At 36.5% G+C, this 27,475-nt stretch overlaps 4 protein-coding genes across 4 annotated transcripts; all 4 read right to left on the reverse strand.

Annotated features, from left to right (window-relative positions):
- Nucleotides 1–7,054: 7,054 nt before the first annotated feature.
- On the reverse strand, nt 7,055–8,117 carry LOC146146391 (RING-box protein 2-like). The gene is made up of 2 exons (XM_083390778.1): nt 7,949–8,117; nt 7,055–7,335 (listed from the first exon to the last, which is right to left on the reverse strand). Exons 1-2 carry the CDS (start codon nt 8,115–8,117, stop codon nt 7,169–7,171), a joined length of 336 nt encoding a protein of 111 aa, XP_083246904.1. The 3' UTR covers nt 7,055–7,168.
- A 36-nt stretch (nt 8,118–8,153) lies between these two features.
- On the reverse strand, nt 8,154–10,445 carry LOC146146392 (beta-1,3-glucosyltransferase-like). The gene has a single exon (XM_083390775.1). It carries the CDS (start codon nt 10,393–10,395, stop codon nt 8,884–8,886), a length of 1,512 nt encoding a protein of 503 aa, XP_083246901.1. The 5' UTR covers nt 10,396–10,445; the 3' UTR covers nt 8,154–8,883.
- A 3,121-nt stretch (nt 10,446–13,566) lies between these two features.
- On the reverse strand, nt 13,567–20,132 carry LOC146146393 (DNA repair protein complementing XP-A cells-like). Its single transcript, XM_083390776.1, has 7 exons — nt 19,990–20,132; nt 19,046–19,732; nt 17,807–17,951; nt 17,020–17,115; nt 15,982–16,101; nt 15,500–15,631; nt 13,567–14,093 (listed from the first exon to the last, which is right to left on the reverse strand). Exons 2-7 carry the CDS (start codon nt 19,714–19,716, stop codon nt 13,953–13,955), a joined length of 1,305 nt encoding a protein of 434 aa, XP_083246902.1. The 5' UTR covers nt 19,717–19,732; nt 19,990–20,132; the 3' UTR covers nt 13,567–13,952.
- Nucleotides 20,133–20,140: 8 nt separating this feature from the next.
- LOC146146394 (mediator of RNA polymerase II transcription subunit 17-like) lies at nt 20,141–22,965 on the reverse strand. Its single transcript, XM_083390774.1, has one exon. The coding sequence runs from the start codon at nt 22,925–22,927 to the stop codon at nt 20,924–20,926; it is 2,004 nt and encodes a 667-aa protein (XP_083246900.1). The 5' UTR covers nt 22,928–22,965; the 3' UTR covers nt 20,141–20,923.
- Nucleotides 22,966–27,475: the final 4,510 nt, after the last annotated feature.

A 27,475-nucleotide genomic window follows, 5' to 3' on the forward strand; every position in this document is an offset into this window, starting at 1 on the left:
AAAACCTTATCTGTAGTGCTTTTATATGTGTTTTGACTTTTTTAATAGTTAATTATGGGAACTGAAGATGCCAGTATATGCGAAATTTAATCCTTTAAAAAATGTCTGATCCTGGTTTTACTCCTTGCAATCCCTAATCTAATGAGTACGCATTCCGTTTCGCCGAACCAACTGTGAATTAAACTTCATTGGATTAAATGTAACTCGAGTTGTGTGTAAAGTCAAATTTCTACTTATTTTGAATCTAATTTATTTAGTGACTCTATAGTGGTCCGCCTGTCCTATTGTCATAACTATGCTGTTTTACCTTTAATTATATGTGCAAAAAAATATTTTCGGGTCATATCATGTTTTGCTCGAATTCTTTTATCTTTAGGTTGTTTTTGTTTTACTTTGCTTAACTTGATACTAGAACCATTGTTTCGCATCATACTATTTTAGCCTTCTGATGTAATTTAAAATAGCGTGTTTTACCTATTGGCGACCGTATAGTTCAGTTACTTCATAGCTTCGATTTGGAGCAGAGTGATAGGCAACGTTTTCATTGGGAAAAGAGTCTTTGTTGAAACCCCAGAGTAAAATATGTGTTAAGATGTATTTTGATGCATCTTTGTTTAATCGCCACTAAGCAAAATAAGTTTTATCACGCTCTTCTCTTTTTCTAGCATTCGTTCCGTAATGTCGTTCGTGGGGTGATATTAATAACTATTATAAGCAAAAAAACGTTATATATATATACGAATTGGCACGCAGGCCTTATCTTCAGATTTTTTTTTGTTTCGCTTGAGCTGACTGTCAAGTTCAAATCGCCCGTGAACTTCGACGTAAGCGCATACTTGACAACAACTTCCTGTATAACCGCAACGGCGACGTCTGCGTGGAAAGGCTTGTAGTGCTATTCCAAGTTGTACTGCGACATTTTATGCAAGTATCGCCAACAGTTCTGCTTGTGTATTTTAGATAACTTTTTACAACGTGAATCTAACCTTTGTTTATGTTTATGTATTAACCTGATCGTCAAAATACAACATTATTTTATTATGGGAATTGCGCCGGGGTGCTAGAGCTTTCCGTCAACCCTAACGACTAATGTTGTGTGCCTTGTTCCACATTGTAGGCCTGGCGAACAGAAAGGCTTGTAAGCTTCGCAGAACGAATCACTCAAAGACTTTAAAAAGTGTTTTTTCCACCATTTAATTCTAAGGCCTGATAATGCGTTTGACACGTTGATCCAAGTAACTCGCTTTTTCATTTGAAGTCCAAAGTAAGGTAAATGTCGCAAAATATGTTTTATTTCAAGGGCAAGTTGGCGATCCACCCAAGTTAACACCAAGTAATGATTTTAATCGGCTGTTAAAGCTAGCCAATCCAGTTAATAAACGACTAATAAATGTTCTGCAAATATAGAATTCGACACCAACCCTAACAATATGCAATAATGCAATTCAAGTTCAATTTGGTTGATATTAAATCACATATTATGATAACAGTACGGTCAGCCTGAGTGATTTTTACGAAGCGCCGTCGCAAGAAAATTTCGCGTTTTTTAAACAATCTACCTTAGTGTAAAGCACAGAATCAACATGTTGCAGTGTTGTAGCTAAAACAACATTAATGATCTACATATGGTCGTCTAAATTTTTGGATCAGCTAATATAGAACTTGCTAAGGTACGTTGGCTGCCATAGGTTCCATCTTATGGATTTTTCTGTTACACAGCAGGTACTGTGCAAACAACACGTACTAAAACCTTTGCATATCAAAATACATATCACAAGTCTTCTGGAAATCTAATAAAGCGATCAGCGTTAAATGCAGTTAAATTTTTTTTTAATTTGACAATGAAACACAAAACGCTCTACAAGAAAATCAAACTAATTTCGCTCAGTATGAAGCTAGTAGTGTCGAAAAACACGCGCAGAACAATTCTTTCGTGTCAAATGAACCAAGAAGTAAATATATCATCCTTTTGTAGAAGACGATAACTCAACACTCCATTCATCGAATTTGGAGACGCACCGTTCAAAGACCGATCGCGTTTTTCTACAACAAGCTTTCACATAATCGTGTTTAGTCAAGCCAAGCCTCATGGCTTGTAGATATTACAATGCAACATATTATTGTAAACAACACAACTACAGCAATTACGTAAGGTCGCATCATTCCGCCTCACACCTTTCGTTATCATAAATGTCTTTCAATTTTATGCACTGTACTCAGCACAAAAAAACGCAATATTACTCATGTGCAATATATGGTCGTTAAAATCCCGAAAGAAATGTTTTTATTCTTTTTTGTAGAATTGCTATTATATTAGGTTCTGGTATGCGTCTACAGACTATACTATTTCTAAACCTTTTATGGCTAGCGGCACACCTCAACATATAGATTGCGGCACCCCTATAAGAATTTTCTGTGGGTAATTCACTAGAATGCCACAATAAGCTGAACTGGAACAACACACATCAACTCTGCACAACGTAGGAAGCTATAACTGGATTTATTCAACTATAATCTTTTAAAAAATTGTAAAATTTGAGCAAAAATCAGATTCTCAAAATTTTCGCGGCACACTTGAGCATTAGAAATGGCACCCCCAGGGCGCCGCGGCACATAAGTTGAGAACCACTGTCCTAACGATTGGGGTTGGTCAGAAGGGCGGTATTTTAGCATCGGACCGACGGCTGCCTAACTTAATGCCGTTCCCGCAAACGAAAACCTCTGTAATGAGTCATAATGAATTTACTATTTAGTACGCCTAAAACAGTGGTCGGCAACCTACGGCTCGCGGGCCGGTGTAATTAATTTCACCCGCCGCCCCTTGACAAACTATACACGAGTCCAATTCAAATACCTTTCGACTATTTTAACTACGTAAGCGCGAAAAAAAAATCTTTGTACGTCCGGTTCGTTTATGTTTTTAAGCTGTCTTCTGAACTAGGTCAGCGCTTCTTTACCGTTGCGCCGTGGAAGTTTGGTTTTGGTCCGCGACTAGAAAAAGATTGCCGACCCCAGGCCTAAAACTTTAGTTCGCTCTAGTCTAAACAAACGGTAGAGTGTCCGATGTCAATAGGCTATCGACTGATCTCACAAAACGTGCTTTGCAAAGGAAACATAAGGAAGGCTGTACGGTCGGCTGCGCTAATATTTGCTCTGTCCCGTCTCAATTCGCTACTATATCGTCGCCAAATTACTGCCTGTGCATTTCTGTTTGCCCAACACTGTTAAACAGCTCGCAACAGCTTATTATGGGGAAATTCTTCTTGGCCGGAGTTCTTACGCTCAATTGAAAACCGGCGTTAAGGTCTGGTGCTAACTTTTCAAGATTACCGGAACGCAATGGTCTGTCAAGCCCGATGATGTCCAATTCTAAAGCACAGAACCGTAATTGATTTAGATTGCGGCCCTTTAAGGCTAACACCCTTTATTCTGCTAGGTTCATAGTGCCAATTACATGATAACAGGTAAAACGAAAAGATATCTAGATGAATGAAACAAACTGAGCCATAATCTTCTATATTTCAATTTTTGCTTTTGAAATTTGGACAATTTTGTGCAATATTTTTTCACCTAAAGATTTAATTGTAATTGGGTTAACATATCTAGATGAATGAAACAATCTGAGCCATACAACAGGTAAACGGAACTGACATTAGAATTAAACCAAAGTCATAAGCATTCAAAAATTATCATTCGTTTAAAGAACGACTGCTATTCAGAACAGTATGTCTATTTAAAAAAAACGTTTTTTTTTAATTTAGGAGAGTCCAAGAATCTTTGTCATTTCTGCTAATCAAGCTGACAGGTAACGACACCACATAATTATATGCTATCATGTTTCCATTCTGTAGGATCACCTGTAAAATTGCTTTTTGTTCACGCTAGTTTGAATAACAGTGCTGTAGGCCTAGCAATAAATGGCCGTTCTAGAATCTAGTGTAATCTGTTTTTACTACACAGCAAAGGACTGCCAGTAGTTCAAAAACCTAATGAAAGTACGGTAGATCTGTGCTAACAATTCCAAATCTTTCTTTTCCGCAAACAACGGAACTAGACATTTTAGGAGCATCAGCCCGAAAAATTCCAGCACTAACCACGTATTTAAATGCTGGGATGGCACAATGCTAAGTAGATTTATCTGCTAACTATTCTAGACAAAACAGGCTAAGACTCCCGCGGGCTGTAGCATAGGCCTAAGTTAGATACAACAGAGGCCACAAAAGAGCGCTGCTATTGATAAACATTCAACTGTTCAGCACACGTTTCGTATCTCGTAGCCAGTTCGGTTTTTGATGAGTCATGAAAGAAAAAAATTAGTCGGCGATAGTTGAAAACACGTGACGCAGCAAAAACCATGTTTTGCAACTTTTATTTCAACAGTTTTAATTTCACTACTTTGCAAATTGAATTATATGTGTAAATATTATTTGACTAACAATCAGGGAAATTGTGCATTTTCTGGTGAAAAGATTTGGTTTGTTAAAGCAGGAGTCCGCGAATAGCAAAGTTGTAAACAAGTCATTTTAAAATTTCTTCAACCCAGTCAAGTCATTAGAAGTCAAATCCTGCAGTTAATTTAGAATTAAGGCCATCTTCAAATTAAAGTACTGGTCATAAAAATAAAATGATAAACCAGTGGTTCTCAACCGGGAGACGAACTCAAAACCAAAAATGTGCACATTGAGCGCACAATGTACACTTGTCACATGTGCACGAATCAAAACGCGCACAATGTGGACTTGTAATATGAGCACGAATCAAAACGTGTAGCAAGTCGCAAGTGCACATTGTGCGCACAATGTACATGTTTAGGTTTTAAGTCCTGTTGTCAACCGGGGTTCCGCGACATTATTATTTATACCGCCAAGTCAGGCCGTTGCAGGACGTCCCAGAAAATGGGGCTTCGCATTCCTATTTTTCGTAAAATATGTCTGATATAAAAACGGTTAACGTTTGAATATTTTATTTAGAATATGCACGTTTAATATTTTTGCCAAGGCGCTCGGTTCATCGTATGATTTGTGGTAACCTCTCAAGAGCCGTGTTATAAGCACGTTCGCGCATATCAAACTTGAATGTTTAACTTTCGGAACATTGTTAATAACATAACCCAGTTTGTTAGAGCCGAGAAGATTATCTTTTGGCTAAATATTATAAAACACGGACGCCTAAGGTGACGATGTCACGTGTCCTTTACCCTCCCCTAAAAAATCTTATATTTTGCAGGTTAACTTTCTAAATGCAAAATTGGCGTAGCTCACTGATGGTTCTGGTGGTGTTCCTAACATTACTTTTCAGTGACGTTACGTTAAAAAGTAAATCTAAAACTCGGGTGGTAGGCTACTCTTTAACGACAAGTTGCATTAAAATCTTGACAAAACCGTGCTTTATATAACTATGTAGCATATCGGGGATCAGCTCCAATCCTTTAGTATCAGACATACCTAGCCAGTCTTGTAGTGTAAGCAAGACAAATCCAGTCTGTGGTGAGTTTCGAACTCACGACCTCGGTCATACCAGGACCGTCGCTCTATCTACTGAATGCATAGGATCAGGTCGAGGAACAACCAAAGACCATTCCTTGCTGCATTCTACATACAACTTCATGTTAGGGGATCGGCTTTGGTACAGGAATAAACAGAAACCTGAAGGTGGTTTAAATCTTTTGCCACTAGCAGCTATAACTACTTAGTTTTGTATAGAAACTATCATTATATTACATAATTGTTTTAAATATAAACATATTGCGTAATAAAATGCTTCAACATGTGTGTTTTGGGTGTATTTTGTAAGGATATACGCGCGTAATATATCTTAAATAACAAAGGTCCTTATCTATGAGTGTAAGGCCTGCTGTCCCAGCTAAACCTCTCTCGTTTGCAACATATTACCTTGTTCAGGCCCAATTTAGAAAAGTGCAACAAGTATAACCTCATATACTCTTGAGGCTTTTGCACAAGAGGTAATAAAAATCTAATAAATGACCCACATTGCGCAAATTTTGCTCTGAACCTTGGATTTTGCGACAACAATTTAGTGACATCTCTTAAAGTGCTATATGGCTAGATTTAATTTTAGCGATGTCTAACAGAAAAATTCAAAAAACGTCAAAAACACTGTTAAGGGCGAATTTTCAAAATTGAAGAAACGAAAAAAGCGAAAGAATCGAAGAAATATGCAAGGTGCAAAGTACAATAATAACCAAGTTTTTAGATTTTAAATCGCTTTAAAAAGCAAATCTCCAAAATAACCAATTGATAAATATCACGGATTGACAAACAAACTTGGGTGGAAATCGGAAATGAAATACACACAAAAAAACACTTATCAAATAAATATACTATGTAAATAAAAAAAGTCAAACTTTAAATTCTTTTCTACTTTTCAAGCAGCAAAAATACCATGTAAAGGTAAATTAAATCCCAACATTGTAAAAATCTCAAGTGCAATTTTAAAGCACCATTTGAAGAACCAAATTGTACGATTTTTTTCAGGATATTGGACTATGTAATAACAAATATTGGCTAAAATATCAATAATTTTTGACTTACAGTTCGTACAGTATTATTCAGCTTATCTCGATTTACCAATTACATATATATCTTGAAAAACAAAAACAGAGAAATATTTTGCCTTTGTTATTGCTAAGACAATGTTTTAACATTTAAAATATTTAAAAAATAATAAAGAGAACAAACAAAAGGGGGGGGGGGATTGAAAATAAAGATGTGTTTTACATATATTTGCAAAATAAACAACATTTATCATTAAACAACTACATTTTGTTCAGGTAGACACCATAAACTTTTCAGTTATCTTATAAATAGTACGCAAGTAAGTCTGGCATAGTTAGTTGAATGCCAAATTTGTTACACATTTTAAAAAACAGAAAATTTCAGGCCACACTTCAGAAGTTTCTCAAGGCAAACAGTCTAGGGACCGCTGAATTAACCAATATGCTGTTAGAAAAAAAATAACTGTATAGAGGAATAACTGTAAGAGAAAAAATGCAAGATGATTAACAGGACCTTGGGTTTGTGTGGTCATCCAAAAAAAAAAAATAAGCAGTTTGGACATAAATGGTGGGCAGTGGCCAAAGGGTCTCTAAGCCCTCAAAATAAGTGACCAGTGGCCCAGGGGGTCTCAAGCCCTCAAAAAATACCAGTGGTCACTTGCCGGTGCCCTGAATGACCCACTCTTTCTGGCAGAGTGGACAGCGGTTGTTCTGCTCGACCCAGAGAGACATGCAGCAGTTGTGGAAGGAATGGTTGCACTCACCCCACACAACAACGCAACCGTCTTGTTTGTTATCAGCCTGGCATCGGAGACAGGCATCTGCGCGTATGACACAGTGTTGTTAGAAAAAAATCTAGGAGCAGGGTAGACTCGTAGGTATAATATCACACTGTTTGAGTCACTTTATGCACGCTTAATAATGCCGAATATGACCAAATATAAATATTTTTTAATTGAAGTCGGATGGATGGCTAATTTAAATTGATTTAAGTAATGTGTAAAAATTCTAACCAACATCTTGTTTGCTTCTGGAGATATTACATAGTGAGTTTCGACCTGTGTGCTTCACTTTAATGTTACCATCGGCCAAGCCGCAATAATAAGCCTGCTGGTCTGTGATGATGTAGTTGTTTGCCACCCCCAATTATTTAATGTAACCTATTACGTAATTTTCAAGCTAAATAATTTGTGTTAAAATATTTTAACTTCAAAAGTTGGGCTAATTTATGCTTAGCATCAAGATGGTCATTTTAAAAACAGCCCAAGAAATAAAATTTGGACAGATAACAAACTGAAAAAAAAAAGATTTATTCCTAAAAAATAATGGTAAAAATAAGGTGGTATTGATTTTAAAATTGTTAACATTATTTCTATTAATATTTATGGGTTTTTCATCTTTCGCCGTCACAAATACTTACACCCAACTACTTACCCATGACTTGTACGCGACAAATCGCGCAAGTGTCGCATTCAACGTCCCAACTCCACACCGCAACTGCATTCCACTTTTTTAAAGTGAAAAGCTGATCGGGGATTTTCTTTTGTGGGGCAGGGGAACCATCCCCTTTGGCAGGATGGACCTCAGTGGTTGCAGCACTCATTGGATATTATTTAAAAAAGATATTTTTTGATGAAAATCTAGCAATGGCAGATAAACAGTGTTTTTTGGCACCATACGAAAGGCAGTGTTTAACAAAATGGCCATAAAGAAATTTGACTTGGAATTTATAGAATATAATGAAATGACAGTAAAATTAAAAGCAGAATATATATAAGTATAAATAGGTAAGTTTAACAAATAATTTCAACCAGTTTAAATGCATTTTTGCAAAAATGTTTCTATTAGTCTATTACACTGCTAGTTGTATGTTTTGTAGTAGCAAAAAATCCAATGAGTTGCAATTTTCAATATGTTAAAAGGCGGAATGTAGTGATAACACTTATTAAAAAGGGTAGTGAATGTAGTGGAATTATACAGACAAAACAAACACTGGCAATAACTGCATGTTACAAACTTCAAACTAATGGCAATTAGCAATTGAATTGCTTTTTTGGTCGATTAAAATAACAAAGCACATGTGGCAAAAATCTATTTACTTCACAAAAAAAAATACTGAACTTGTGTTGAACGTTAAACATCAATCGCAATTCTAATACTAAAATCTATTTCGGACTGCCATATAAAGATTTAAACAAAAAACAACAAGTAACAAAAAATTAACGAAAACAAGTGTTTAAACTTATATTTTTGTCTGGTTTTCAAATGCTAGAAGATATATTTAAAATTTGTATTCTCATATTTAGCCAATATCAAAATTCATATGGTTCATACAAGTGGATGGTCTAGACTTTTCCAGTGCATACGACTTAAAGTTCGTCCTTAGGTTGGTTTTCAACAGGGGTCGGCGGTATGGGAACCACTTGGGGCTCTGGGGCCTGAGTCGGTGCCGGTTGCTGATCAGTGTCGTAAGCGGCACTGTCCTCCGATTCAAACCAGTCAGCGTAAACCTTGATCGGGTCAACTTCCCAATGCTTGTGGAAACTAACCGGCTGCTGGTTGCCAAGGTAACCATCAGAGTAATCGTCCGGCCGTGCTTGATGAAATAGCGGCGAGTGAGTTACCGGGACGCCAACGCTGAAGGAGAAACACTGGCCCAGGTACATGTCATCTGGAGTCCGAATGCTCGGACAGTCGCACTCCTTCTTCTTCCAAGCCTCTATTGCACCACGACTTAACACCATGCCACCTCCGCCTGTGATATAACCGTAGCCATATCCTTCTTTAACCAGCCCGTAACCATAACGTTCTCCAAGCACCACAACGTGCTTCGGGTCGTAGCAGTTTAAAAGTTTAACGAGACGCGAAACGCTGAGAATGGTATCGTCGTCAGCGATCATGAGCCATTTAAAATTCTGCAAATCACGCTCGTCGTGTGCGTCTTCTATGATTTTCTGCATTTTGCCGCAGTGTCCTGTATCCGTGTTGGGCACGCCACAGTCGATGGTGCCTAGTTTGTCGTCCGTTACATTACTGTAGTAGATAATATTCGGGACGTACTTTCCCCACGTTTTTTGCACAACTGCAAGACGATCCTTGTGAAATTTCAAGGTTGTTTTCACGCTTACAAGGATGTCGTTTAGCGAGATGCGATCACCACAGCTCGGCAAAGAGGGATCTATCTTCGTCACGCAGCTTTTTTCGTTCTTTGCATTTCCGCCGCAAAGCTCTTTAACGCAAGTCACTTTTACATTGAGCTTGTCGTTTAAGTACATGGCAATTTCATGCTTGACGTCAATCTGAAAGTCCATATTAGTATTTTCAGGGTCCCACTCCAGAGCGAGCCTTTGCACTAACGACCTGCTCATTAACCATCCAGCATCAAAATCAGGGTACTTAAACGATTTCGGTTTACCATCGAAAAACGCAAAGTGGTGAATAATTGACGGACTATTGTCATAAAGGCAGCGACCCAATAAAATGTCCTCATCGTGATCATATTTAGGCAACAGTCCTCTCATTAATCCGTTGAGGTTGACTTCGGTTTGTTCTTCAATAAACATAATCCACTGATAATCGTCTGAATATTTTCTCGCCATGTCGGGAATGATCGGCAGAACAGTCCAAGACATTTCGACCGGCCATTCTTCATGAATGAGAATAACTTTAGCGTCAAAACCGCCTTCGATGATTTGCACCTGCAGCTCTGCCTTTTTCGCGTTGGCCGAACGCTGGTGATAGTCGTTAACTTGGTTCCGAATGACAATTAGTAGGGATGGCGGAGCGTTGGGAATATCTATGCCATTGTCATCACCACGAACGGAAATGAGAGAGATACTGTTTACCAGCAAAACAATGAGCAGAATGTGCAAAGACTGCATTTCACTACTTTGACTGCAGTTTAGCGTATTTACAAGTTTAGAATAACACTAAAAACAACCTACTGAAATTAAACTCAAGAATTTAAAATGAAGTAAATTAATCTTATTAAAAATGTAAATACTTATTTTGGCATTCCTTACTATAGTTTGGTACTTTGTAATGGTAAACAAATACAGTACAGGCATAAATATCAAAGAATTAAGTGAAAAAATACAAAATGGACAAATCTGCTGACCAAAGGGTTTTACAAAAATACTAGCAAAAAATAGGGTGAGTTCACCATGCCCACAATATTTTCACTAAATGACGTCACTGGCGTGGGGCATTCCACCCCAAAGATTTTTGGCAGGAAGGCATTGGAACGCAATGGGGCCCTGGGAGTATGATGTACCATTTTCAGGTACATTATTCGGCGCTGGTCTAGAATCCTACCACAATTATTAAATCAACGCACAATATTTGATTTAGGGAGCGAGTTATAGCATTCAGGTGTGTGTGGTTTAAGTATTATTATATTCATGGTTTTAATAACAATTCTTGACCTATCTTTAACCCAAATAATCTGCGTTGTGGTAGGATTCTAGACCAGCGCCCATTATTCTAATTACAGTCATATTTTAAGCTGCATACTTTTTTTACTCATATTTAAATAATAATATTCAATTGCTAAAGTCTATATTGAAACATGGCCATTGAACAGACAGAGAAGTATGGTAGATATCGATAGTTGATAACTTTGGTCTTTTGACAAATCTTGGAGAAGCACTTAACAAACTTTAAAGTTTCAACAGGGTAACACTAATTTACGGAATGATGAATGGTCGGAATGGTCGGAACGCTCACAGTAATATTATTAAAGATAATAACACTTGACCCACCTTCACCCAAACGCTAACCCCCACCCTAACCCAAATATTGTGCGTTGGTTTAATAATTGTTTTAATGGGGTAACACTTAAATTAGTGAGCGTCCGACCCTTCATCATTCCGTAAATTAGTATTACCCGTTTCAACAGTGGGTCATGGACAAATAGCATCTTAATAAAAAAAAAGGTGTAGAAATCAATATTACTGGGTAACTAGTGTTTACTTCAGTCAATTACTCAACCTAACCTTAGCTCAACTATTTGCAAAATAAATGGGTTATTTTGTGTTTGCAGAATTACTTGTTTTCTAAGAATGCCATAATTATAAGTCATACATTTTTAACTTGTTATTGCATATCTAATGACTTGACAAACTGAGACGCAAACCTTACGTAAATGTTTACAAATAATTTAAAGCTGAATATTCGTTTGCAAAGTTACATGATGAGGTAAGTTTTACGGTAATGAAAAGATTTTTCGCCAAATGCAACGTGTCTTTTGCAGAATGGCTGCAGGCCAAGTTTTCTTCAAGACCTTTCTCTTCTTGAGATTGCAGAAATTTATTGATCAATTTTACATCTTCATAAGCTTTCAGTTCCTACATATTTATGGATGGACTAAATTGTCAATCTAAAATATCACACTGCCATAGTTTTCAGGCAATATTATTCATTTAAAATAATAGATAACTTGGTTGCACCCTTCAAAATTTAAAAAATGTTGTTATCGTATTAGGTGATGTCCCTTAAACTTCACATGTCTTATTCCAATTTTTTAAAGCAAGTTATGAGCAAACCTATGCATTAGTAGGTTTTGCACCATGTAAATTTTGAACAAATGTTTACTTAGGTAAGATTCTGAACCTCATGCCTTAAAAAACCTTGATTTCACAACAAAAGTTTGACGCTGCCCACCCGAGATCTCGGTGAAAAGGGTAGGAAAATGTTGACTGGATATGAAATGCATCAAAAAGTACCCCGGGGCCCCGGACTTTGTGAAAAAAGTAAAAATTCATAAACCGTTCTGCTTACTGTAATCCCAAGCCGCAACACCAATATTAAATTCCATAGCCTATGTGTGTTGGTAGGTTACGTAGGTACACATTTTTGTATTTATTATTATATGAGGTTGTAGCGACTCTACCTCTGCCTAGAGGTAACTTTATCTGACCAATGATATTCCTGTGGTATTATATAAATTTTTTCTTGTATCTGCTTATATGCTCGGTAGCTACCCTTTTTGTATGAGCCTCTTGCCAGACACCAGCTCTGTCTTTCACAGAGGCCACACCTAACTTTCTCTGGTCTCCATTGCTTACCCTCTACTCGACTTTCTGTGATGGACTAAACAAGACAACCTAACAGTACTTCGTAGTCGGCAATCTACAATTATGATATTCCCTACAAGGGCAGGATGAATGCTTTTTATTGAGCTCCGATATAACTTGTCTGGATGTGGAGTTCGGCTATAAAACTGTGTAAGTGGCAGTGTTGTAAACAAGTCGTTTTGAAATGACAGTCCTATTCAAGTCATTCAAAAAATACCAAGTCAAGTCCCAGTCCACGTCATCGGTTGCCCAAGTCAGCAGAGGCGTAGCCAGTCGATTTTTCGCCCGGGGACAATTAAAATCATCGCCCCCTTTATGTTTAATTACATTTTCTATTGTATTTACAACATATGCCTTACTTTATACGGAAAAACAATGCAAATGGTAAAACAACATTGTATTTAAGAAGAAGCAGCCTCATTTTGGCGCCCATGTACCTTGGCACCCGGGGACATGTGTACCCCACCGCCCTCCCATAGCTACGCCTCTGCAACTTACGCCGATCTTCATTAAATGTGCAACGAACAAATTGCAGAACAACTGATTTTTTCGGTCATGACCGGAATTCGACTTTGGCTTAGCAGTTCGTTCGAATTCATGTAAATTATTTTCACGTCCGCTAAACGTAAATTCGTCTTAGTAAAATCTTTGCAGAATAGGTTATTCACGTTAAAGATTACGCAAATTTACAAAAACGGTCAAACATTGTTACATCGTTTCTACTTTTCGTGTTGTCCAATTAACGAAGCAACAACCAGCCATACACAAACGCCGCAATCAAATCATTTTCTTGTTAAAAATGCAAAAATTGATATTATGCTAGCGGAACCTTGCTTGTTTCACTACTTAACCTAAAACAGCTATTTTCGGATCATTTGAAACAGTCTTCTTTTTCATATTCCGTTTGAGCCAGAAAACATGTTTTTAAGAGTTTATTACGAAAATATATCACGCGACAAAATGCTTAAAAAGGAGAGGTAAGTGAAAGAAGTAAAGTAGAGCAATTAACGAAACCCCTTTAAAAGAAAACAACTTTCAAGCTAAAACATTAACATAATCCTTGTAGATAAAGCTCGACAACTTTACGTAAGAATGGCTTAATATTGGTACTCATGATAATGAAAATTAATATCGCAATAAAATTCTATATCACTATTCACGTTTATGATTAAATTAATTATTAATATTTCTGGGGAAAAAATATTGTCAAAAAATTTATAACTATTTACATTTACCAAAAAATCAATTATTAATAGTTTGGCGAAAAACTATGTGCGCTGGCTAGTAAAGCAAAATTTTTCAACCCTAAACATTTCAGCGCGTCATGTTTATCCAAATCTTAAACACCGGGGGTAAATATGACGTCACATCTTCTCAAATGTGACCTGGTGCCCACAGTCAGTGCAAGTCTTCACGTACGTGTCTTCGGCGCCGTCTAGCGGTTTATCCGGACCGAACGAGTGCTCGTGAGTTTTGGTTTCAATCTGATACAAGCTGCTGCGAACCTGTGAGATGGACAATATTATTCCTTTTTTTTTATATTTTTGCCCTTTCTTTCTATATAACCGAGCGTTGCTCTTCCTGTAGAATATATAATCAATCGACCTTTCGACGTCCTATGCAGAACGTCTTCATCAGGATACTAACGTATCACATAAAACAGATTCCTTATAAATCGACAATTAACAAATCGTGCGATTATAAACTCGCACCAACGCTCATTGGCTTTCTTTTTATGTTTTATCGCTTTTAGCTGCACTTGATTTTTACACTGATGATTGCATGAGTTATTGCTGAAACGTCTCTAAACTGCGAAATGTCGATTTTATCGAATATTATGGCTTTGATATTTTTATTGAAATAAGCATATTTTGTGTTTTAGGAGAAATTCTTAAACTGTATGGTATTCAAGTGCCTCGAAATCCTTAAGTGTGACGCAAAACTTTTGGTGTTTTCTTTAGAAAATAACCCGTTTTAATTAAACATAGGCATACAAAAAAGCATATACAAATAATATACGTTAATTAGGGTGATTGCTTGGTTAAAATTATAAGGTTTTGTGAAAAGTGTGCCGTTAATTTATTTTTCAAAATCTGCCTGTTTCAAAACAGACTAACTAACCACTGTAGTAAGTGTGCCGCGGTGGTTTTGGTGTTTATTGGAAATAACCTGTTTTAATTGAAAACAGGCCTATTAAGAAACCATGAAAATAATATTCCGTTATTTGCTTCTGCCTTGCTGCGTAGTATGGGTGATTGTTAAGGTAAAAATGGAAGCTTACTCAGCTAACTTTTTGGTTTTTGTGTAGAATATAATGACAAAATTGACTAACTGGAACCCGGGTTAGTTTGGACTTACTGATGACTTCAACTGTTAATTAACCATACACATAACAGCAGTTAATCAAGCTGATAAAAGCAGTGTTTAAAAAAAATGTTGTTATCATCAAAAAAGTTTTATTAAATTTCATTAAAAAGTGTGAATATTTTACTAATTTAATTTTATCGATCTTATGAAATTTTTAAAATTCGTTCCTCTGCTAAAAACTAAATTGTGGATCTAATTCAAAAATATCACACTGATATAGTTTTCAAGCAATATCATTTAGTTAAAATAATAGAGAACTTGGTTTCGCTCCACTCTCCTCTGCTAACGCATCCAAGTCAGTGTTTCTTAATCAGGTGAATGGTTCACCCCAGGGTGAATAATATTTTTGCAGGGGTGAACCAACCAAAAGGGGTGAATAAGGGTGAACCGTCAGAAATGGATAATACCTTGCAACCTAAGTCATTTTGTGCTGTTATATATAGACAAGATAGTTTTATCATATCATGAGACAAGGGTGAATAAAATCTGTAGATGCTAGGGGTGAACAAAACTAAAAAAGTTTAAGAAACACTGATCTACGAACCTCTTGCCGTAATTTCTTCATGTTACGCTGGAACTTCTTCTTTTTTGCTTCTTCGCGCTTCTGTTCTCGAACTTCATGTTCCGCCTCCAAAGCCTCCGGTGTCTTCCAGATCTCCAAAGCGCGTTCCTCAATCTGCCGAAGCAAGATTTTGAAATGTTTATTTTTTGAATGATGACTCTCTAAAAACTTATAGCTGAGTGCTTTTGTAAGTAATTCATAAAATGTTCATGTTTAATACAAATAGAACAAGGCTTAAAAATCTGAACAAAGGTACACAATCTCAACGAAGAAATTTTTGGTTAATTCCAAATTAAACTAAATTTAAATGAACAAAAAAATATTGTGTAAAATTTATAAATCAATCAAAATTATTTTTTTAATCTGACGAAAGTTACACACTTAAACTTTATTATATTATTGTATATTTAAAAAAAATATTTATCGTAGATGAAGATGCAATTTTACAAATAAAAACTAACTACCTGAAGCTTAAGAAAGAGTTTCATGTCCCCCCAACGTCGGTTGTGCGGGTTTTTACGAACAATATACTTCAGCACTGGCTCTCGCTTAGTAATATCTGCCTCGCTCAGCAGGTAGGTCTCCTGGTAAAAAGAAAAGACAAAAATTTATACCGTAACTAGAGATTCTTAACTTCATTTTAGGTCCGATACCTAAACCCTAAAATTTGGACAAAAAGTTTGGCTGTCTGTGCGAATACCAAATAACGCCATTGCAACTTTCAAAAAAATAAATATCGGAAATTAATACCTTAAATTTATACACATTAAAATGACTGTGGTTCAGTAAAGGCCCGTTTTCACTACAGCAGTGAGCTGCGCTGGGCGTAAAAATTGTGACAAAATGTAACGTTTTTCTATAGCTGCACTGGGCTTGAGTTTAGCAAAGCGTTAAATGCTCGCCACAATAGAATTCAAATGCAAATTACGCTTTGCTCAGCTCAGCTCAGTGCAGCTGTAGTGTAAACGGGCCTTTATATAGTAGATTACTTTACAACGGTGGATATTATACATTTAGTATTATTCCAAAGAATCATCCACAATTTAATTTACGTTAAGAAAACAACTAAAAATAAAAAATTAAGATACACCATTATAAGTTGCGTTTCGATATCCAAATACAAAGTTCAAAAACTTGAAAGATGATACCGATTTTCTTGTTCAGTTTAAAACTAAAAAAAAATCAAATTAATTCTTTAGAATTTCTAAAAAAAAAACTATTTTTTGACGGTATTAGCCAACTTAAGTTTTTAAAATCCAGATCCAAGCATTCTTTCAAAAATTAAAAAAAAATTAAAAATGAACAAAAACATTTTCATGTTTATCAAAGTCCATAAAGAAGTAGGTTGCATTTTGAACGTTTTGAATAACTCGAAAATGAATAAAGACTTATTCGAAACGTTCAAAATGATATCTACTTCTGTATGGGCTTTGATATTCTTATTACGTCTTACTACAACCTCCAACCATTAAGCTCCAAATTTTCATGTTTGATTGACTTACTCGAGCCTCGGTCTTCGTTATAACACTATGAGCGTCATTTGGGTCCCGACAACCGTCGCATACAGGATGATCGTATGTCGTGTACAGGTAAGAGACCTGAAACCAAACTTCAATAACTCAACTAGATAGAGATAGACCGATATACCGGTTGGGTATCGGTAAATGTAGGCAGATACTTCGGATCTCTAAACTCAACTGTTCTCAGCCTTAGACTAGAAGAAAATTGGATAGACATAAAAAAACTAGAATTTAAACATTTTAGTTTTCAAAAAAAGATTAGTTAGATAAAATTACATTTTCTGACAAGTTATAAGTTTTAAACAGGAAGATTAGCACCGACCATGTTTTCACCACATTCTTCTAATATATAACTGAAAAACGCTGATTGCATAAAATAACAGTTTCAATCTGAAAACACATTTTAAAATTAAAGAGTGCCAGAGGCAATTTACAAAATATTTAAGTGGCAGAACCCCTTGTGATTCCTTGTAATAATAATGGACCCATCAATTTATCAAAGCATGTCAAATTAAAAAGAAAAACTAAAAGTTGCTCTTAACTTATTACTCCTCCTTCAAACTATTAACTGTACACAAGGTGTCATATGATTTTTGATATACAGTAGTCAGTAGACCTAGTGTTTACCTTAGGGGGCTTATTTTAATCAGTTGATTAATAAAGGAATTTAGGTTTAAAATTTACTACAAAATATGGCAAGCTTCATAAAAACCTCCTTAAAATCAAAATTTAATCAAAATTTAAGTCTACATTTGAAAAAAGCATCGACCTGGAACGGCTTGTCGCACTCCAGGCAGAAACAGTCGCATCCAGCGATGACTGGAGCTGCTTCCTCGACCCTTGTGACCTTCTTCTTTGGTTGTGCCTCCGCTGAATCTTCCTCCAGGAAGAAACCACCCCCAGTGTCTACAATCCTAGGGGCAAAATTAATCGCATTCAAAATGAAAGCCACCAAGTTACATTGGTATGTTCTGCCCCCTTCGTTCTACTGTTAACCACATTTTATTTTAAGTTTATTTTTTTTTTGTACTAAGAGAAAAAAAAATAGGAAATTTAAATAGGTTTTGTATGCATGTTGATCAGGGGTGGGCAACCTGCGGCGGGCAGGCCGAATCTGGCCGGCCAATTCATTTACAAAATGGGTAAGAGGCTATTTCTCATAATTTTTGGCTATTATTACTATAACAAGGTAAATGAGAGTTTTTTTTTTCATCCTAAATGCTTAATATTTACGCTGGATTTCAACTATCAACAGCCATAGTTTCCCAACTCATTGTTTTTAATGGATAATTTTGAGTTAAAATTTATTACACAACCTACAGAGACTATTCTGAGGTTGGTTGTGCCCACGACTAGAAAAAGGTTGCCCACCCCTGATGTAGATTGTACAACTTGTGTCAAACTGTTGTCCAGTGAGTCCCAGTTAAGTCATTTGTAAAATAAAGTAAGTCCCAGTTAAGTCATTTTGAATATAACAAGTCAAGTCTCAGTCAAGTCATAATTTAGCAAGTCACATTCAAGTCATGTCCCTGGCGTCAAAATAAAACTATTGGTAATTGTAAACTCCCATGAGCAATAACTAAACTAAAAAAGAAAAACGCAACGTATAGCAAGAAAATTGTTTTATGTGAAAAAATTTATAATACCTCTATTTTTTTATAAAAGACTTACCAAAAACACTTTATTTCAAGCCAAGTCATTTGCCAAAAAGACTTAAGTCAAGTCAAGATATTATGCCCAATTGACTTAAGTCAAGTCAAGACATTTTAAAACCGTGGTTTAAGCGGACTTTGACTTAAGTTATTTCAACACTGCTGTTGTTCCACATTCTTCTTTATAGATATAAAGCTAAACAATAATTGCCCCAAAAAACTAACAAGCATGATTCCTATCCATGGGTTTTGTTCAACGAATATTTTTCATCAACAATATAAAATGTAAATATGGGGTTTTACTGAACTGTGAGGACTAAAAAAATAACAATAAAAATGTGTAGCTACCAGCTTACTTGCTGCATGTAGCGGTATGTTTTGTCCCTTGCAGCTGCTGTTGAGAGAGTCGTGACTGCCTTAGAAGTAAAGCCTTCTGTCGGTTTCTTTCAATCCTAGCTTTCTGAGCGGTGGTCAACTCTTTCCGTTTAGGTGGGCTTATTTCAACAGCACTTTGTGACCCATTGTCTGTCTCACAAGTTGCTGATATTGAATCGATTTTATCAGAACAGTTTTCTTTGGAGTGTTCTGATATAGACGCTATTGAGTCTGTGTCGGTTTTTAAATCAACGGTGTTAGATTCATCTGTATTTTCAGGTTCAAAAACTGAACTGTCCTTGTTTTCTGCCAGAGTTTTTGGCAAAGGTTCTCCAGCTACCAAATCACTACTTTTGGGTGCGTTTTCAGTGAAAGCTGTGATATCTTTGTCTTTGTCAGTTGATTTCGGCGATAAAGTATTCAACTGATCCAAATCTTGTTGTAAAGTCACATCAGAATTTGCTTGCAGGATTGGAATAGAATGGGTATTGTTATTATCGAGTTTCACAGGTAATTTCTGTAATGGCTTTTTCTTCAGTTTTGATTTTTTCTTGCTTGTTGTAGTAGAACGTATGGTGTCAACATTACGTGAAACATCAGGGATTTTTGTTGTAGCTTCATTTACAAGACGAGATCTTAGCTGTCTTGGCATGTTACAGAAACAGCATCTGCAAAGTATTTCATTAAATTAGGCATATCTCCAATATGATAATTTGTAAAAAAAAAAATTCTGACATTTAGAATATTTTTAGCAATATTACCAAGTTTCTGAATATAAACGAATTTTTTAAACATTATATACATAAATATTATACTTCAAATTTTGTTTCAGACTTAAACCAAGTTAACTTTAAGTTTATTGTGCTTAGTCATTTTATATTTTTTGGACTTAGCATTACAAGATAAACAAATGATCTATACATACCTAGTGTTCGAGGTTGAAAAAGTGATGTTGAATGTTACCAAAGCGGTCCAAATTTTAATACATATTGCATATTTATAATAAAGCACAACTGGAAGATAAATGGTTAAGTAAGAGTTTCAATTTATTTTTAAAGCTTGCTGTCTGGTAGCAAAATACATAAATATCACATAGGTATGAAGTAAACTACCAAGAAAAGTAAAGCATAGGCGGTCACGAAGTGGTGGACACCAAATATATATAATTAAATTGGTGTTTTATTTTTCAAACAGAATTTTTGATCTTGTATGAATATTTCCTGTTTATTTTTCACAGGATGTTTTTAGACAAAATACAGAACAACTTTGAACGTTGTTGAAATGCAAAGACAGTTTTCTGAATTTTGTGGCTTGTTGGCCAAAATTTCATTTGTAGAAATAAAAATATAGCACTGGTATTTTTGCAGTGAAGTGCAACAGGATAGAAACTATATCAGACAGAAACTTTGAAACCCTTGAAAATAAGTTCATCTATTTTGTTAAGAATGCTAAAATTCAAAAATGATCTGCCATGATTTTGACAAATATATATATATAAAGCTTTAAACTCAGACATGTTGCTAAATAAACTATATCAGATATGAAATATTCTATTTAAAGAAAGAATTTTTATGTTTTGCCTTGATTAGTCAGTTAGAATTTTCAAGTTTTGCTTCGATTAGTCTTTAGAATTTTCAAGGTGTAATGGTTAAAATCGTCTTAATGCAGCACCAGGTAGGAAAATAAAATCTAAACAATTTGAATTCAAAATGTAAACACAATTTCATTATGATTTTAAGAGCCTTATGGAATTTACAACTGAAAAATACCCATAAATCCATAGGTAGTTCATAAAGATCACACACAAAAAAGTTTAAACTAACTTAAGAAAATTGTGGCGAAATTCATAAAAAGTAAACTCAGTAGGCAAGGCTTGTTAGTAAGGTTTCAATTTTCTGGATAAAATGTCGGCCGTGGAGATTTGGCCAGTCCACTTGTTTCCATGCCCCACCCAGTGGCAAATATTTACGACTGTTCAACGAATTAATGTCCTCAAAGTCTGCCTGCTGGTCAACTGCCATTGGCTCCACTTCATCATGGAGTTTTGAGTACTGGATATGCACTTCGTATTCGATGCACTTGTCGTGAGTTTCGCTGCACACAATGCCCACGTTGCTGCCGCTTAGTGGCGATGACAAAATAATGCTCCCGCGGTTCTTAATACGAGGCGACATCCCAAGGCTTGAGTGCGGAGTGAAATGAAGCATCGACCAGCCGAGCGTTCGCGAAAGGAACTGGATCGTCAGAAGCTGGTGCGAAGCCACAAGAGAAACAAAGTAATCGTAAATGTCGGTTGGGTCTGGCGATAGTTCGAGGCAGCGCGCTTCTTTCTGCAGAACTTTAACGCAGTCGGGCTTGGCCACGAGCTGCACAGCTGAGCGGTAGCAAGAGTCAAAGCCAAAGTTAACAATGGTGATGCGTATGCTCGACTCGCGCATGCTGCTCGCCAAAGACCAGTGTGCCTGGATATCGGGGTCGCGAAATTGGTGGCTGACAGACTTAATAACTTGTGATAGACGACGACGGACCTCATAGTGTTTAGCCATTTGAATTAGGGATTCGATAAAGGAGATGCTGTTACGCTCAGCAGATTTTGTAAGCTGTTTGAGGCCGTTGTGCTGCACGGCTGCTAGGCGCATTTCATTTGTAGGGCCCAGATTGGCGATGGTCGGGTGTGGAGGCGTAACATTGAGTCGCTTTGAAAAATAGTGCAGCAGAAGGTTGGCAAGCGCATGCTTTATGCTGAAAACAGCAGATTTATCGGTGCTTTCCTTTTGCTGCGCAGGCTTTGGTAATGTTTTGGAATAAAGCAGTTGCACACACAGGTCAGTGTCGGGAAATATGCTCGTTGTTATTTTGTCGCCAACTACGACTACAGGTGACGTGGTGCCGGTAGCTTTCTGCTGGACGGCCTCTTTTGACATGCGAGCGAATAACTCGCGACAGAAAAGAACGTTTTGGGCATTGCATAGCTTCTGATGCCAAAGCGGTTCGTTGACGCCAACCGCAGTAGAGTTAATCACGTCTGAATATGACAGCTGAGCTTCGAACTTCGGCTGACCCTTGACCTTTTTCGATATTGTTACTGAAATTGAAGAAAAGCCGCGTAAATCGGAGCCAATGACCACCTTTATAGGAGATTTGGGGGTTTTAGCGTTCATAGCCATCAGACCCTTTTCATCATCGTCTATCTCTTCTTTGTCCGCTTCTGATTTTTTTATCACTTCAAAATATCCGGAATGCCAGAAATCGGAACCAGCCGTCTTATAGCTGAGCTCGCCGAGGATTTTCTCGCCGACCCGCCGGAGCCGCCACCTCTGACGCAACTTGAGCAGCTCATGATGGAAAGAATTCTGAAACGAGCTCTCCGACTTGGCTTTGCTGAGTCTATCAGCGCCGGCCAGTAAAATCTTAGCCGCTGCTCCAAGACACCTTTTTTTTGTTATCATTTGCAGAGGCATCTTCGAGGGCTCTACATCTTTCGTGGCCAAGTCGAACATCATGTAACGATTAGCGTCCGACGCCTCTGTTGTCTCCCTAGGGACACCGAGTGGCTTATTTTGGGCAATGGACAACACGTCGCCTAGAACGCTCATCTCAATCAGCGCTTTTTGAACCTGCATGTGGATATTTTCCCAGGGCCATTGTCGTTGTTGTGGCTGTGATTCTTCCGAGCCCAGATCATCGTTTGTACTGTCGCTTTCCTCAGCAAGAAAATCAATGCGATTTGCCAGATCCGTCAAACTCTCCGACATTGAAAGCGGTTGAATAAATCTTTCTCGTCCATCGAAAGAGATTTCTTGAATCTTGGTCTCCGACGCCGACTGCAACGATATTTTGACATTCGGCACATTGTCAGCCATTTTGTTAGTTCAACACTAATTTTTATTATCAAAATGTCTATTCCTGGTCATTCCTAAATGAATACAAAACAAAGAGAAAGATCTGTATATATACAATTGTAGTTTTTCTGAAACAAAATTGGATTCTTAAAAAATATTATGCAAATCTAATGTGATATTACAATCTTAGAAGTATATAATTTCTTCATAAATTGTTTTTTATAAAATATTTTTTATAAAACATGTCTCCTAAAGAAAATACTGTCTTCTGTTTACAAATAAAAAAATAGTGTCTCTTGTAAAAGTGCCCAAATTGTAGCAGACACACATACCTTAACTTCTGTTAAGTAATATTGAATACTGAAGGTATTATATTGAAATATCCTTAATGGTGATGTATGGGTGTGGGTCCAGAAGGTAATTGTCGTTCATAACTAGTGAAAAATGATATTTTAATTTCAGTTGCGATTTTGGTTTACGGTGGTAATCCATTTACTGCCGCTAAAGTTTAAAGCCATGCAAATGTTAGCATCAGCTTGTTTAGATTTGCGCATTTTTTTAGGCTGCATAAACATCTCCCAAGCACAATATCTGAAGTTTCCAATCAGGAACAAGAACCATTCGGCTAAAAGGGTAAAATCTTTACACAATTTTTTTTCAAATAAAACAAAAAAAATGGTTAAATAAATTTACCAGTTATAAACTTTGTTTGTTACAAAAAACGCGGGTTAGCGTTTGAGTTAGGGTGGGTGGGTGTGTTATTTTATAAATAATAACACTTGACCCACCTTCACCCAAACGCTAACCCCCACCCTAAGCCAAATATTGTGCGTTGATTTAATAATTGTTTTAACGCTGTGGTTAGATTCTAGACCAGCGCCAAATTATGTTTTCAAAATTTGCATGAATACTGGTTAAAAATCACGGCGCTGGTCTAGAATCCTACCACATTATTAAAACAATGAACAATATCAATATTTGAGTTAGGGTGTCGGTTAGCGTTTGGGTGAGGGTGGGTCAAGTATTAATATATTCATTATTTAATAATAATACTTGACCAACCCTAACCCAAATAATTTGCATTGTGGTAGAATTCTAGGCGCTCTTTCACTTATGTACGTGAAAAGTTATGCAAAAAACAAAACAAAATAATACCGCATACCACAACGCATATTTTTTGGGTTAGGGTGCGGGTTAGCGTTTGGGTGAGGGTGGGTCAAGTAATATTATGTTTATTATTAATAATAACTTGACCCACCCTCAACCAAACGCTAACCCAAACAATATGTGTTGTGGTATGCGGCATTGGAAGAAAGTTTTTTTTTATTAATTTTTACGTACAAGTACAATAGTGAAAGAGCGCCGGATTCTAGACCAGCGCCAAAATCACTCTCATCTACGCTTAGAATGTTCTAAATTACTTCACATCAAATTAATTTGTGCATTAAGTGAAATCCATCTCTTCTTGTTGGTTTAGACTTCTCATGAAGGTTTTATTTTTGTGCAAACAAACCCGGTAATGTTAAAACAATTCCTGCGTTTGTAAAGATTTTACTAAAGGCGCGCGCCAGTCTTACGCATGAGTAATTTTTGTCATAAACTAAAACACTATAAACGTTTGTTGGTGTGCAAAGCCAAAAATATAAGTCAGTGATTCTCAACCATTTTAGCACCTTCGTCGGACGAATTTGAAGCCATGCCACAGTCTACTGCATTTTTTACCCAAAAAGCATAATTACCTAGACTTGCTGTTGCTGTATATTTTGTCAGAGGGTATTTTTTAGCCCTTATTTTCATTAAATAGACTTATTTACCAGGTTAATTCATGTAATATATACTACGCTTTGGTTTGTTGGTCTTACACGGTATATGTATATATTTATTTAATTGTATTTTCCCTGGGCATGTTCAGCAAGCAAAAACAAATATGTGCCAACAATTCCTTGCCCTTAAAAAAAATACTCTACAGTTTTTCTCATAAATCAACTTGTTGTATTAGTTTGCCAGAAAACTACCCGAAACTAACAGGGGATTTACAATATCATAATGATGGTTTTGTAGAAGCCATTTTGTCATATTGTGTTTACACAGAGAATTTTTGTTTTAATCGATGTGTCGTAACGGAAAATTTTCAGTAAAAATCTATGGCCTAAATTCTTTGTAACCATATGTAATGTTTACGTCACTCCTTGCAGCCAATGTGCAAACGATAAGCGGAAAGTTTTCGGTAAAATTCCGTTACGTAGATTTCTTGCAACGAATGCCTTGTTACACCAATTTTTATGCGTCAGAGCTGAATGTGATGTTACGTATATCCGTTTAATGTGAGCGCTTTGTTTTGAAATTCGCCTTATTGTCAACAATCCATTATTTTAGAATCGAACGCCAGTTACGTCACAATGTAGATCGAAGCGCTTTTGTTCAAGCCATATTTGGACAAAAATATTATTTCCGTCTATAAGAGTCGAGAGAAAAAGGTTTAGACCACGCCTTGTTGTCACGTGATTTATTATTGAAAATTGTAAGAATATCTACGTCAATATTTCCTGTGCATTTTAGAAATATTTTCGCCAATAAGTATAGTGACACAATCGAATAAAAAATAGTATCAACCAGTATCAACCAGTATCAACCAGTATCAACCAGTATCAACCAGTATCAACCAGTACTGCCTAGTGTAGAGAGAGGCTTTTACAGCTTTGACTGAAGACAGCAAAAATTGACTGTTCATGTATCTGAACTAAAGGAAAGAATTGGACCTGAATGGCCTCACGAAGACAGGCCATCTCAAATCTTGTAGGAGTGTGGTCGATTCATCATGGCAAATATAAATAAAATCCCATTAACGCGGACCCACACCCCCCACAAATTGATGCCCGCGAGTGAGGAACGAACCACCTGCAAACTACTTTCCCAAGAAGACTGAAGAAACGAAGCTCAAAGAAAAAATATGTGCCTTAATCTGTATGGACCACCTACAAACGGCCGCCTAAAAACTGTCATGTTTGGAACTTGCAAGAAGCCAGCTTTAGAAGAAATTAATCTCATCGAAAGATACGTGAAGAGACGCTCCATAGCGTCAGCAAAGCATTTGCTTGGAATTCGAAACACGAAATACAAACAAGCGTTGCCGATAAAGACATCACCACTGTTTGGAATCATGGAAAACGAAACGGAATTATGGATTTCACAATAACTGATTCTGCCTAGTTTATCAGGTGAAAATCTTATACTTTTAATATATATATGTATAATTATTAAAATACCGACCGAAAGGTCTGTAAATTGTTTTAGTGCGACTTTTTATTAAACCATTATGTATCGCATTTCGCAAATTATGTATAGTCTATATCTATGAAGTCTAAGCTTAAACATCGATCGCACGATATTTTGATAAATGTTAAAAGAGCTTAATTTTTGTGCTTGGAGCTCAATAGTTTGAAATCAACGCGTTAAACTTGTGAATCACGACTTAATTTTGTTGTGCACGAAATAATTTCGTGTTAAATTTCCGAATTCTTTTAAACATTTGGTACGTTTTGGGTTTTTGTCTGTTTTTCTCTCATCACGCAGCCGCGTTTACACACGAGTTTAAACATCTCGTATCAAGCATAATGATTTATCCACACGCGAAACATTAGCTTTCAAATCACAACTTTAGGAACACCCCATTTCCTGCCTTTTGTTGAAAGCAATAGTGAATAAGCAGCAACTTCAAAGCGTATTTTCTTGTGATGCGTCGTTATTTTAAAACTTACATTGAACGAATGGTGTAAACTAAAAAAAAAATGCAAATTTTTAAGGAAATGTTGCTCAATGTTAAAAATCAATAGAATTTAATTTTGTATTGAATTGCAAAAGATGTGTAACGTGAGTAAATATATATTCCAGTAATTAATTGTCTCAAACTTTAAGTGTAACCTGTCGCGCCTATATATATATATAAGTATAGAAAATATGTGTGTCTATAACCAAAATATAAATAACTTGAATACTGAGTGTTGCTATAGATAATTTCGAACACACATCTGCCGAAAAATATTTCGCATTTTTCAGAATACAAAAGCACGTTGGACAGCGAAAGGTCACAGCACAGCGCAGCGCACAATGAATGGCTTTCCGGTGACGTCAAAATTACAACGCACCAAACAGGGAGTTTCCCCTGCTGCCGCACAGATCGCCTGAAAAGCTCAATCCACAGCAATGCAATGGTGTGTCAAGCACACAACAATTTCGAGCAACTCAGCGAACGCTGACATCAAAGTCCTCGGTTGCTAATTCAGGCACCAAAGAGAAAACTTTCTCGAGGAATCAGGAATCTGACTAAAACAATTGCGCAAATGCGTTATGTGATCGAACAATTTTCGCGTCCACGTGTCCACACACATTTCACAAACAAATAACCAGCTTTTAATATGCAAGCTGTTCCAAAATCTAGCGTGGGAATATTTGTAGAAGCCATTTTGTCATATTGTGTTTACACAGAGAATTTTTGTTTTAATCGATGTGTCGTAACGGAAAATTTTCAGTAAAAATCTATGGCCTAAATTCTTTGTAACCATATGTAAT

The sequence above is a fragment of the Ascidiella aspersa genome, chromosome 5, assembly GCF_963924565.1.
Source record: "Ascidiella aspersa chromosome 5, kaAscAspe10.2, whole genome shotgun sequence".
NCBI classification, from domain to species: domain Eukaryota; kingdom Metazoa; phylum Chordata; class Ascidiacea; order Phlebobranchia; family Ascidiidae; genus Ascidiella; species Ascidiella aspersa.